Below are 13,247 nucleotides of genomic sequence, written 5' to 3' on the forward strand. Positions count from 1 at the left end.
CTGCTCAAAATCATCCAATGGTTCATGACTGTGTCATGATAGCAAACACATATCCAATGCTCCATGCGTGCTAAGCACCATTCTGACTTTGGATGTGTTAACTCCAATCCTCACGTCAGTCTGTGTGGTAGAGGAAGGGATTAGGCATGGAGAGGTAAATGACTTGCCCAAGGCCATGCAGCTGGCCAAGGCTGGAGCTGGGGTTGAATCCAGGGTGCCTGGTCAGGGTCTGTGCTTATAGCCCACACTAGGCTGCCTCACAAAGATGGAGACCAAACTCCTTCCTGGGACCTCGGCCCTGCCTACCTCCCGCCCTCCACATGCTCCTGGGCTCTGGTGTTACCGAACTGTCTGCATTTCCTCAAAATGGCCTCACTTAGCTTTGCCATCCCAGGTATGGTCAAGAAGGTCACTGATGAGACAACTGGGGGACATGACTTCCATGGGGCCCTCCCTCTCCCCACACCTTCAGGTAGGTGTGGGCTGTGCTCTAGGTTTAGTGATGGTTGCCATTAAGAAAACTCTAAACAACGTCCAAAGTGCAACTCTTCAGCTAGTAATAATGAGTCGAGGATCGTTCATAATAAATCACAATGTCAGGAACGTATTTCCAAAGGGACTGTACTCTGATGGCCCCGAAGAGCTCTGATTCCATTAGTGTTCCCACTTCTAGGAACTCACTTACTCCCCTACCTGGGGTGTGCCTTTGTCTCCTTCTAGAGAGACGCATGCTCAGCTGTGGGCTCTTCACACACTGTGTGCCATTCTCCCTCTGCAGTGAAAGGCGGACTGCCTCTCTTCCTCAAAGTCTTGAAAGGGCGCTGGGACCCCAGCACAGGGGTCTGTTTTGCTCGACAGTGAACATCAGCTGGGGGATATGTCAAAGTGAGGGGTACTCTGGTTACTGTTTTAACAGCCTATGTGTCCATGCGAGGGTCACCTGAGGGGGTCTTCCAGGCTTTCTGGTCCCTCCTTGCCTGACATCTCAAAGTCTCCCACTGAGGTCCACTCCCTTTCCCCCCACAGGCTTCAGCCTCCAAGACTAGAGTCCCCCACCTCCCATGAAGCAGATTCCAGGATCTCTTTGAAAGTTTTTGGAATCCTGATTCTTGGGCTGGGCATTCCAATAGCAACTCCTTGGGTGCAGAATCTTGGAAAGGCCGCTTCAAAACAGTCTCGGCCGGGACCTGACGATGACAGGCTCTGCCTCTGTGAAGGTCTGCAGGATGCCAAAAACATCCCCAGTGCTCCAGGAAGCAGCCAATGGAAGCCACTGCTGAGACCCCTCCCACGCCCCCACGCCCAGGGGCATCCAGGTCTCCTGCCTCCCTCCCTCCTGGCATGCCTGGCACAGACGTGAGGACCTGGCGGCTGGCTTCAGGGTCTGCAGAACCCTCTCTGCCCTGTGGTTCCCAAACAGAGCCTCAGCCCCTCCAACAATGGCCTGGAGACAGCTGCTCATGGCCTCCTGTCTCTCAGCCGCTGTGCTCCTGACCAGTGAGTATGGGGAGGCTCCAGGATGGATTGGTGTTAGGTGAGGCTGCTCAGCTGGCCCAGGTAGGAAGGGGGGTGTTTACTGGGAAGACAGCTGTGCCTGGGTGTGTGTGTTTGTGTGTGTGTGAGTGTGTATAACACAACACAGAAAGAACAGCTTACTTGGTGGTTTCCTGGGGAGACCGCTCTGTGGCTGGGATTTGCGGGCCCCAGTGCCCCACACTGGGGCCTGGCAAGTCACAGTGTCTGGGAAGGGCTGTCCCAGCCCAGCTCTGGGGAGCCCAGCTCCCCTTGAGGTACCGCAGCCCTCACCCTGTGTTCTCCCACAGTGCTGCAGGAGGGGACTGGTGCATCGGTGGGTACCCAGCAGGTGGCAGGACAAGAGGCTCAGGAAGGTGAATGCGAGGGCCACCCAGGGGTGCAAGGTGGGTGGGATAGCTACTGCGGTAACCCTGGCAAACCTGGGCTGGTTGTGACGGGCCTCTCTCGGGTTTCAGATGTGGAACAGAAGATTTTCATGCAAGAATTAGATGCCTCAAATTTCCTCAAGAAGCGCGGCAAGCGGTCCCCCAAATCCCGAGACGAGGCCAGTGGTAAGGATGCTGGAGGCCTGCCCCTCCCATTCCTTTCTCACAGTCAGCTGGGCTGTGGGGACTGCTGGGGGATCAAGGAAGGCTCCACCTAGGCCATTGGGTATCAAAGTGATGGCGGTTCTGAATTAGAAATTCCCCATTCCCTCAATTGCAGGTCACATCTTTGACTACACCACCAGGGGAAGGAACAAAAAGGGGCAGGGCTACATCGAATGCACTTAATAGAGATGAGATGCATCCCAATTTCAGGAAGTTTAAAACGTTAAGGAGAAATATGTTTTAGTCAGGAGGGAACACAGTATCTGGGTGTGTGGTTTCTGGGGGTACCAGACAGTGCCTCACGTGCAAGAGCAATCACCAGCACTACAGGCACGGAGAGGGCACATGGGACTGGGAGCTGGGGCTGTGGGCTTGGTGACAGCTGTGCTAAGTGGCCTTGGCCTCTTCCTCCCCGGGCCCCAAGTTTCCTTATTTATAAGCCCCTGAAATTGTGGTATTCAGCCGGCAGTGTTTTTTTGTGTGTTTGTTTTTTAAATTTTCATTTTCAATGCATTTGGAAGGCTTTTGAGCTTGGAAGTGTGTCTCCTTCTTAGTCTGAAGTAGGCCCTGCTGTACCCTGCCTGACAGGGACCCTCATTTCCATGACCTGCCGACCCTTGAAGGCATCTAAGTTTTCTGCCCTTGAACTAGGTTCTTCCAAGGACTCTGAGCTCTGTCTCTGAGTCTGTGGCTTGATTCATTACTTGCGCGTATGTCTGAATAAACTCTGTGTACCTCGGCACGCTCTGCAAGGCTAACTTGCTCAGTAAAAATAACAGGACTGTTTTCAAATGATGAAAATGCTTGGAGATGAAATTCCTTTCTCCCACCCCCAACCAACTGAATAAGTATGAACCACACTGGGGGAAATTCTCCAGGCCTCACCCAACTTGAGATTTAGAAGGTAGCAAACACCCAGAAACATGGGAAGGGCTGTGATGACGGCCGGGCAGTTCTTGATGGAAATCAGATAAGCGGCCTCCTGGCAGACTTCCAGTGGGGAACAGGCGTGAATTTAGGAGAGGCGAATAGTTTCCATCCTTGTAAGCTGATTCAGAACCACGAGGAGCATGATGAAGCCAGAGGTCCCTCACCTCAAACATAAGTCGTGAGGTCCCTCACCTCAAACAGGACAGCCTGGTGAAAACATAGGATGCACCTGAGTTCCCCTGCTGTCATCTGCGTGACTCCCTTGTGTGGGCAGGAGAACAATGCCCAGTTATGTCTCAGGCTGGGTAAAAGGCAAGTGACATTGATAGACTGGAATCTGGAACCAGGAAACAGGCACCTGACATCTCTAAGCTTCTGGGTAAAGATGCAGGAGGTTCCTTTAGGACGAGAGGAGGCACTAAGAATGAAAATGCAGAACCTCAGAAGGGATGTACATGATGCACAGGATGCACAGTGTCAACGTGGCATTTTGTCCCAAGACTTAAATTGTTCTTAGCTGTTGCTGAGTCAAGGGTCCCATTTGTCGCATCTCCAGAAAGGCAATTTGGGAAGACTGCTTCTTTTTTGAAGTATATAGGAATGGAAAATGCTTCTTTAGGAATTAGTGATGGCTCATTTAAGCACTTGCTTCCTACACTCCAAACCCCCTTCCCTTCTATCCCCAGTGGGTTTCTAGGACTTGGAACAACACTCGGGCTCAGGGTGCGTCATAAGGGGGATGGTGCCACGAAAGGTGTGTTTTGGGCCAAGTAGTGGAGTGTGGGCACCTGGGGCTCTGGCTCGTCCCAAGCTATGCCCTGACCAACTGTGTGACTTTGATTAGGTCACTGCACCTCTCTGAGCCTCAATTCCCTCTTAAGAAATGTGTGGATGTGGGGCAAGGGGGTAAGTGTGGGGGAAGGACTGGAGTACCAATTCCTTCTGCCTCCAGAGTCCCACAACTATGTGGGTAAAGGCTAAGTGTGGGAAAAGCACGGGATTTACCTAAGGAATCTGCATTGAGACCAATTCACAGTAATTGGACTTTTATTACTCTTCGTTACATAAAGTAATGTAATATAAATAACAAGTATTTAATTAATTTACTTATTATTGTAGGCCACTTAACTTTCAAACATTTCAGATGGTTTATGGTACTATTATCACACAAAGAAATCCTTTGTTTGTCCTAGCACCCCTGTAATGTGGGGTGAGGCAAGAACCCAACAGCTTCCTCAGTTTCTCTTCTTTCATCATCACTGTCCCCCTGACTTCCTCCTGCACAGCCAAGCTGGTGGGGACAACGGCGCCTGAGTCTCCCCTCTTTGATGTGATCATACCAGAGGAGTGTGAGGTGTCCTTGAGGGACCAGTTCCTCCTGTACCAGATATGGCCTTCCTGCTGTTGTGGATTTGTCCAGCTGAAGCCCAGTTAAAAGCAACTATCTTGATACTAAGAGAGCTTTCAATAATTTCTTTCAGACAACCAGAGCTCTGGTTAAGAAGAGGTCAAGATTTAAGGGTAGAAATGGGCGAACCAGGGAACTATTTTACACCAACAGATCTCCAATCTAGAAAGATTTTTTCAGGCTGAAATAAAGCAGGTGAGGAACAGCTCACCTGCTGGTGAAGGTGTGATGTGGTGTTTCAGGCAGGGATTCCCACTGGGGCTCAAGGCACTGCTGGGGGGCTACGCTGTTCAACTGCCAAGGAATGGTTCCCGTATTTGGATGTTCTTGGTGACAGTTTTCACTTATCACTGGGGTATTTCTTCTGACCACAGAGGTGTACCCCCCCCCCCCCAATGTTATCACGTGGAACTCAGATTTCTCATAAAAAAATTTACATCTGAGGAACCTGGGTGGCTCAGTTGGTGAAGCGTCCGACTCTTGGTTTCAGCTCCGGTCATGATCAGGGTTGTGAGATCAAGCCCCACATCAGGCTCCACGCTCAGCGTAGACTCTGCTTGAGATTCTCTATCCCTTTCCCTCTGCTGCTCTCCCTGTTCTCTCTCTCAAATAAATAAAATCTTTAAAAAAAAAAGTTTACAGCCAACTTTACTAGAATGCATTGTCTTACAAAATAAGGGATACCTGCAGTCAGTATCTTCAGGAAGTTTACCTGATCACCTCATATTCTGTACCAGTTATCTATTGCTGTGTACCAATGGATCCCAAATTTAGCAGCTTAAAACCACATTTACAGTCTCCTAGTTGCTCAGCAGTCCAGATATGCCTTAGCTGGGGGCCTCAGGCTCAGCACCTCTCCCAGGTTGCAGTCATCTCAAGGCCTGATGGCAAGATCTGCCTTCAAACAAGCCTCAGTGCCTTGCTGACTCTCTGTCAAAGCCACCAGTTCCTTGCCATGAGTGGGCCTCTCTATGAGACCACTTACAACACGGCAGCTGGCTTCCCTCAGAACAAGAGATGCCCAAGAAGGAAGCCACATTCCATCATGTCTTCCATCTTCTGCTCACTAGAAGAGTCAGTTAAGGCCAGCCCACACAAAGGGAGGGAACTGCCTAAGGGCACGGGTATCAAGGATCCTCTCAGATCTCCCTACCTCATTTTATCATCCCTACCATCATTGTGCCCTGTATACATTTCTATCACAACAGCCATACTGCTGGGCATGACTTATTTTTGCATCTTTTTCCTTATCTGGACTACAGGCCTCTAAAATATAGGCACAGAATCTTTCTTACTTGCCTTTTTAATCTGTGCCTGGCACACATTTTGGCTGTGACACGTGCTCAAAGACTAAAGACTTAGAGGTATTAATGTGAAATTAACTTTTTTTTTTTTTTTTAAAGATTTTATTAATTTGAGAGAGAGCCTGAGAGAGCTCCTGCTGAGCTCGGAGCCCAACATGGGACTTTGAAATTAACTTTAAGTTGATTATTCCCTCCTAGAATTCATTTCTAATCATTGGATTTCTAGTTTCTAACTGGCCCAGCATACTCAGATGCACCACTAATTTTATGAGTGAAGCTAAACTGCTTTTCTCATTTGCAAAATATGGTGCTTGGACGGGGTGAGTTCCTGGGTCCTTCAAGTTTTAAAGTCTGTGTCAGGAGTAAATCATCTTCGTGAAGCCCCCATCCGTCCCCCTCCCAAACAACCCTTCCCCGCCAGGTTCAAGTTTCTCAGGCAAAATGATCAGTGTTCCCCTGGATGCGTGCCACTGTCCCCATTCTTGGAGGCAACTCTCACTTCTTGCCCTTCCCCACTGGAGAACAGGCAGAAGCTGCGGGCTGATGAGCTGCAGAGAGAGTATTACGAGGAACAAAGGAACGAGTTTGAGAACTTCGTGGAGGAGCAAAATGACGGTAAGAGCTCTTCAGCCAGTATCTTCGGGGAAATGGGCCTTTGGGGGAAAATCAAAAGTTGCTTCCACTTCTCCCTAAATTTTAATTAGACGAGGGAGGGGTAAGAGAGGCTCTTTCCTCAGCTCACATCTATTGGAGTCCTGAAGGAAGAAAGTCACACAAATGGCTACAGAACTTGAGAAGGCACGGAAGAGAACACAACACCTATATTTCCACTGGCTTGGGGAAATTTGGGCTGATGGTATTTTCTCCTCCTGCTTGGGGATTACGGTGGTTGCCTGTGTTCCCTGTCTTAGCCCCTACGCTAGTGGCTTAGCTCTGGTTACAGGTGCGTTGGAAAGGTTTCAAACTCACTTTCAACTCCCCTGGATTCACATCAACAGAACGGCTCTAGGAACTACTCATTCTGGCCTTTTTTCGCCTATTCACTATAATCAGTATCTTTTTTTTTTTTAAAGATTTTATTTATTTATTTGACAGAGAGAGAGCACAAGCAGGGGGTGCAGCAGAGGGAGAGGGAGAAGCAAGCTCCCCACTCATCAGAGAGCCTGACGCGGGGCTCGATCCCAGGACCCCGGGATTATGACCTGAGCCGAAGGCAGACAACGACTGAGCCACCCAGGCGCCCCTATAATCAGTATCTTATCTGACCGGTGTAACCAAACTAGGAAACCTGACCTCAGAAAGCAACTCACCCATAGTGTTAGGCACGTGCTAAGTTTTATGCGCTTTGCTTGTGCCCTTATCCAACTGCTCTTATCTTTTCTAAGCCTTGGCTTTTGTGTCAGAGTCTCTTGACAGGCAAACGGCACACTTTGTTCCCTGCCTCAGGACTCCTGCCTCCCTTAGGCAATGCTGATTTCACCAAGGCCTCAGTGGTGGCAGCTGGGTGTGGGCATGGGCATGAGCAGAGGGAGGTGCTGTTTTCAAACCAGTCTCCCATGCCATGGGATGGGACTTATCATCTATTAAGTGTCCTCAAGTGTCACCCTGAGCAAAACTCTGTAGAAACACTGATCAGGGCTGAGGCTAGCAGGCCAGAGTGTGCATTTATGTTTATTTTTGTTTTGGTCTTTCCCCCACACTTCAAGATGGAAATGCTCCCAAGCAAGCTCCTGAATGTGCATGAGCTTGGACAAAGGGCCCCAGTTTAGGTGCCCTTTGCTAGAGAAAGTCCATGATTTTCGTTCTGAAGTCATGAGCCTCCTGGCTTGTATGTTCTGGTGGATTTGGGAGGTAACACTCACTGAGGGCATCTCTTAGGAACAGGATACAATCACCAGGTACCCAAGGGCTACAGGCCATGCCCACTGCCTCACAGGTGGCACCTGAGCCCTGCAAACAGGTGTTGGGCTTGGATCCCACCAAATCAAGCTTTCTGGGAACATCCGGGGGTTGGCGGGGGCAGGCTGTTGTAACTCAGAGGCAAAATATTTCTGTTGGACATTTGTTTACCTTGGTGAACAGCTTGGGGAGAGACATTTAAAAATGAGAATGCGGCCAGCAAAATTCCTTCAGGGTCTTTTTTTTTCTTTTTTTAAACTCACCGTATTAATAATAGGATTTTATTTTGGGCATTTGTAAATGTTTCTGGTCCCAATCCCTAGCATCTGGGTGAAGAACACTGTTTTCCCTTTCATAATGAATTAGGGTGAGGGGCCAGGCACTTGGGGGATGACCAGTCCTCTACTAAAGCCAGAGAGACAGTGATTGGGGGCCTGAGGCCTTACCCACAAAGATGAAGACTCTGCAGGCCAGGCCACAGGCCTACGGGGGTTGTAATGACAGAGCTGTTGTCACTGGTTGAGTACTTGCTCTGTCAGGCACTGCTCTGAACCACTCAACCCTTACACCCAGCCTCTCAGGTCTTACAATTTCTGTGTTTTTGTTGCAAAAACTCAGGCTTAGAAAGGGTGCCTGAGTTTCCAAGGTGCCATCACTAGTCAGGGATCCGAACCAAGGTATGTTTGCCAGCCAAGAAATGTTCTTATAAATGAAGGATGGTCAGGTGTGTAGAGGTCTTAGGGGACCTCTTTGATCCGGGAATTGGTCCCTGCAGTTGGATGGAGTGAGTGAGGTAAGGAGAGCACGCCCTCCCCACCCCCACCTTCAGTCTCTCCAGGGCTGGATAAAGGAAGGGAAGGCAAAGAGGTGGAGCAGACCCAGCCTGCCTGAGGGTAAATGCTGATGGGAAATGCATTTCAATTTTCCTCCTCTTCCCTCACTTCTGCCCCAGAACACCGACTGCAGTGTACTGCGGTGTGGTAGCCGCAGGGCTGGTGAACCTCTACCCCAGTGCAGAGTGCTCTCAGCCCTTCTCTGAGGCCCACACACACTCACCAGTCAGGACCCTGGTTTTTCGGTTGGCTATTTTGATCTGACCGTGTCACCTATTCTCAGAATAACTGGCAGCAGCTGCAGGTTTGTCCCTACCCCTTAAAAGCAAATGCTGAGGGATGACCATGGATAAACGAAAGGCCTAGGATTTCCAAAGGAGGAAGTTTAGGCAGGTGGTCTAGACCAGAGGGACCTTCCTGAGAACCTGAGAACCCCATCTTGAAGGCCCATCAGCCCATCCAGGACACACCGGACCTGTTCTGGGAAGGCTGTGGCTCTTGGTTATTTCTCTACTCAAAACCCCTAGTTTGATGAGGAAAAGATGCCTTTATGCCTTTGAGTTCTGCCTCTGGAAGTGCCAGGATAAAGAGTGTGTTGGCTCCTACCTCTGAGGTCTGTGTGGGAGCAAAACTCTGCTTCCACCTTCAAAGCCGGAAGCCTGGGTCGGCCCATCTGGGCTTGGCTAAACACGCTCAGCCACAGGTGGTCCCCTACACAAAAGCCACACTGTTCGGGCCTTTACCAGGGAGGCCTTCCCTTTGTCTAAGTGAAATGGTGTACGAAGAAATCGGCATGACCTGGAGAAATATAATCAACTTCTATGTCAAAACCATGCTCTCAAGATTGGCAAAGAGTAGCTGATCTATCTGGCCTGAGAAAGGTCTGAAGGGCTGAAGACCCAAAGCTCCAGCCGGGGCCTGACTCTAAGCTCTGGGCTGTCCTGGGGTACTAAGTCCCAAAGGCGATTTCCAGCGTCAAGGGTAGCACCGACTCCAAGCCCACAGAGGAAGGAAATATACCCAGCAGCCATGATGCCTGAATACCCAGTGGTAACAGGGGGTCCTTCTTGTTGAGGGCATCAGGCTCTCATGGGGGCTAAGGACCATGGGGACATCCATTTTCTCTGCATCCTGACGTCACCAGGCCGTCCTGTTTGCCCAATGCCCCAAAGAATGAGGTTCACTAGCACCAAAGTCAGGTTCACAGGCTTTTTGGTGGTGAAGCCCACATTTGGAAAAAAGGACGTCTTTGGGGGTTCTGAGTCCTTGATACTATCTTTATCTGTTAGAACCTCCTATCCTCCCAACATTTTCCACAACTACTTAAAAACTGTGGTAAAATTTGCATGAAATTTGGCATCGTCATCATTTTGAAGTGTACAAGTCAGTGGCATTTAGCCCGTTCACACGGTTGTGCAACCGGCACCACTATGGATTCCTAGAACATTTCATCACCTCAGAGATGAACTCTGTCCCCAATATCCAAGAGTTAACTCCCTGCTCCCCAGTCTCTGCTCACCTCTAATACGTTTTGGTCTCTACCAATTTGTTCTAGGTATTTCTATAAGTGGAATCACACAGTACATGTCTTTTTGTGTCTGGCGTATTTCATTCCTTTTTATGACTGAATTAAACATACGTTGTGTGTGTATGTGCATATATAACTCTTTGTTTATCCATTCACTTGCCCCTATTTTCACTTCTCTTAGGTATATACCTAGGAGCGGAATTGTTGGGTTACGTGGTAATGCTGTCTAACTTTTTGAGGAGTCTTACGGTTGCCTTTTTACACATTGAGGGACTTGTTCAAACTGCTCGTGCTTTCATGGTCCCTAATGACAGGCAGTGTGGACTTAGCGTCAGGAGCCTAATTCTACAATTGAACGAAGCTGTTATTCAGAGACATGTCTGATTAAAGACAGTAACAGCAAGACTTTCTTACTAAAAACTCCCTTCTGTTCTTTTTGGCCTTTTACTTTGAAAAATTTCAAACATATGGAAAAGTATATAGTTCACTGAACCCCAATATAACCATAACCCAGAATCAACCATTATCAAATTTCCCTCCACTTTGCTTTACCCACCCCCTTTTCTGGATAGTTCTTTTTTTTTTTAAGATTTTATTTATTTGCTAGAGAGAGCGAGCATAGGCGAGAAAGAGTGAGCGAGAGCACAAGCAGGGGGAGCTGCAGGCAGAGGGAGAAGCAGGCTCCCTGCCGAGCAGGGAGCCCGATGCAGGACTCGATCCCAGGACCCTGGGATCATGACCTGAGCCGAAGGCAGCTGCTTAACGACTGAGCCACCCAGGCATCCCTTCTGGATAGTTCTTAAAACATAATTTTATTTTTAAAGCCTGAGAAAAAATTACTCATAACGCCATCCCTTGAAGTTGACAGTTATTTCCTTCCATGATGTATTTTTTCAACCATAAAGCCTGTCGTCTCTTTTCGTTCCTGTTCTGTTCTCTTCGTACTTCGTTTCTTAGTTGTCACCTCTTTGAGCCAGTTGTTACCTCTCCCCGCTTTGCTGGCTGTGCAGGGGAAAGAGCACAGGACCGAGACACAGATTTTGATCTTGGCTCTACTGGCTACCAGCTCCGTCTCCTGCCAGGGCTTGGCCCCCTTTCGACTCACTGTTCTGTTAGGTCTTTCAACTCAGACATTCTATTTGGCACAGTTTGTTCATGTCGCCAGAGGGTAGGCAGTTTGGGTTGATGGCTGTCAAGAGCTTGGTGGCTCTCCTCAGCTCAGAATCCTCTCCATGCTAACACGACCATTTTACCTCTGCTCCCCAGAACAGGAAGAGAGAAGCCGGGAAGCTATTGAGCAGTGGCGCCAGTGGCATTATGACGGCCTGTACCCATCATATCTCCAAAACCGCCACCGCATCTGACCTCATCTTGACAGACCAAGACGATGGAGCCTGAAACTCACATACCCACCCCAGATATTTGAATGCTTCCGCACAAACAGGCCCCTTCCAAGGGTCTCAACTCGGGGCCTGCTGTGGTAAACACACATGCCTTTTGCTCTGATGGATTAAGATGCCCTGGCTTTCGCTTCTTTGCAGATGATTTTCTGAGGTGGGCAAACACCTGTGGGGCCTCCTAGCACCAAACCTACAGTGACTTCCCCTTACTTAGCCATTGTTCCCACAGTATGATTCCTGTCCTGTAGACAAAGAAAAGGATCACAATAAAGAGAAAAGATGACGTTTGCTTACAGCTTAGAAATAAAAGGGCTGAGTCGACACTGTGTATCCTCTTCCGAAATCTCAAACTGAGTCATGCCAACTTGTCTCCCTGAACCTGACTGACACATTACTCTCACTGACTTAGGCATTTGAAAGCCTGAACTCAAGGAGTATTGCTCATGATCTTCTCAGTCTGTCTCAGCAAGTCACACAAGTGAAAGAGAAATGTTAACACAATTGTTCAGGTTAAGACCATTCTCTGGGATGGTTACTGAGCCCAGATGCTTCCTCATGTCTGAAGAGTCTCAAGGTTCAACTGTGGTTTCTTAACTGCATCGAATCAGAAGCGAGGGTTACAGCAAGGCCAGCTGTAACCAACACTATAAAGCAGAAGAAATTTAGCTTTGGTGTTACCTCACTTCTCCTCCTAGTGCCTGTAGGCCTTAGCTTAAAGCTGCCATAGCATCGTGTAACAAACTGGGTGGCTTGACACAATAAAAATGGATTCTCTTACAGTTCTGGAGGCTGGAAGTCCAAATTCAAGGTGTCAGCAGAGCCTTGTGTGCTCCCTCTCTCTAGGGGAGGATCCTGCTTTGTCTGCTGCAGCTTCCGGTGGCTCCAAGACTCCCTGGCTGGTGGCAGCATCACTCCGATCTCCGTGTCTGTTGTCATAGGGCCTTTTCCTTTGTGTCTTCACATCGTCTTCCCTCTGTGTCTCTTCCCTTCTTGATAGCACTTTATTTTTTTTTAAAGTCAACTCTACACCCAGTGTGGGGCTCAAACTCATAAACTCAAGATCAAGAGTCTCATGCTCTACCTTCTTAGAAGGACACCAGTCATACTGAATTAAGGGGGGGGGGGAACCCAACTCAGCTTCTAACAGTGCCCCTTTCTTCTCTCCCAACCACCCTGCCTCCTGCCCCAGACTCATCATCTATCCTACTTTATCGTTGCTCTACCCTCAGGAATTCCCCACTAAGAATGCAGAACAATCAAGAACAACTGTAGCAGGCACCTCTGTGGGGCCACAGTATATTAGAAGATACAGAGGACTCTAGATGAAGTACAAGCACCCCCTCTTAGCCATCACCCTGTCCCCACCCTGAGCCCTCTGCTTCCCCTGAGACATGGGTCCCTGGCCGGCTAGTCCAGCCTGCTTCTGAGGTTGGGATCCCAGGGCAGCATAGGGGGACTTTGCTTTAAGGAAAAGCTGCTCAGCTGTGGTAAAATACTCCACCAGAGGTGGGACGATTTATTAGAGCAGGCCATTTTGTAACGAATGCATGTATTTTTAAGTAATCTTTTAAAAGGCTGATAAAATCTAGTGATTAAGCAATCATGCATATTCCGAATCACCTCATCTACAGTCAGCACTGTATTTTCTCACGCGAACTCCAAGCAGCTGAACCGGCCTTGGGAAGGTTAAGAGGCCACAGGGCAAACTCTATCATTAAACGCTATCACCTGGGCAGGTGGAAAAGCGGTGCCGTTCTCTTCCCAGGAGTCCTGGGATTCACACTTTGGAGATTCAGGCTTGGGGCCCAAGTCCCAGCAC

General features: G+C 48.9%; 1 protein-coding gene across 3 annotated transcripts; it reads left to right on the forward strand.

The window, feature by feature from the left end:
* Positions 1 to 1,439: 1,439 nt before the first annotated feature.
* Positions 1,440 to 11,711, forward strand: UCMA (upper zone of growth plate and cartilage matrix associated). Of its 3 annotated transcripts, XM_021696772.1 has the most exons (6): positions 1,440 to 1,497; positions 1,824 to 1,889; positions 1,992 to 2,084; positions 5,821 to 5,828; positions 6,290 to 6,383; positions 11,295 to 11,711. In XM_021696772.1, the coding sequence occupies exons 1-6, from the start codon at positions 1,440 to 1,442 to the stop codon at positions 11,390 to 11,392; spliced, it is 417 nt and encodes a 138-aa protein (XP_021552447.1). In that variant the 3' UTR covers positions 11,393 to 11,711. The 3 variants fall into 3 exon arrangements, with proteins under 3 accessions (XP_021552447.1, XP_021552448.1, XP_021552449.1); XM_021696773.1 differs by lacking the exons at positions 1,992 to 2,084; positions 5,821 to 5,828 and having other exon boundaries at positions 6,285 to 6,383; XM_021696774.1 differs by lacking the exons at positions 1,824 to 1,889; positions 1,992 to 2,084; positions 5,821 to 5,828 and having other exon boundaries at positions 6,285 to 6,383.
* Positions 11,712 to 13,247: the final 1,536 nt, after the last annotated feature.

This window comes from Neomonachus schauinslandi, chromosome 5 (assembly GCF_002201575.2).
Source record: "Neomonachus schauinslandi chromosome 5, ASM220157v2, whole genome shotgun sequence".
Lineage (NCBI taxonomy): Eukaryota > Metazoa > Chordata > Mammalia > Carnivora > Phocidae > Neomonachus > Neomonachus schauinslandi.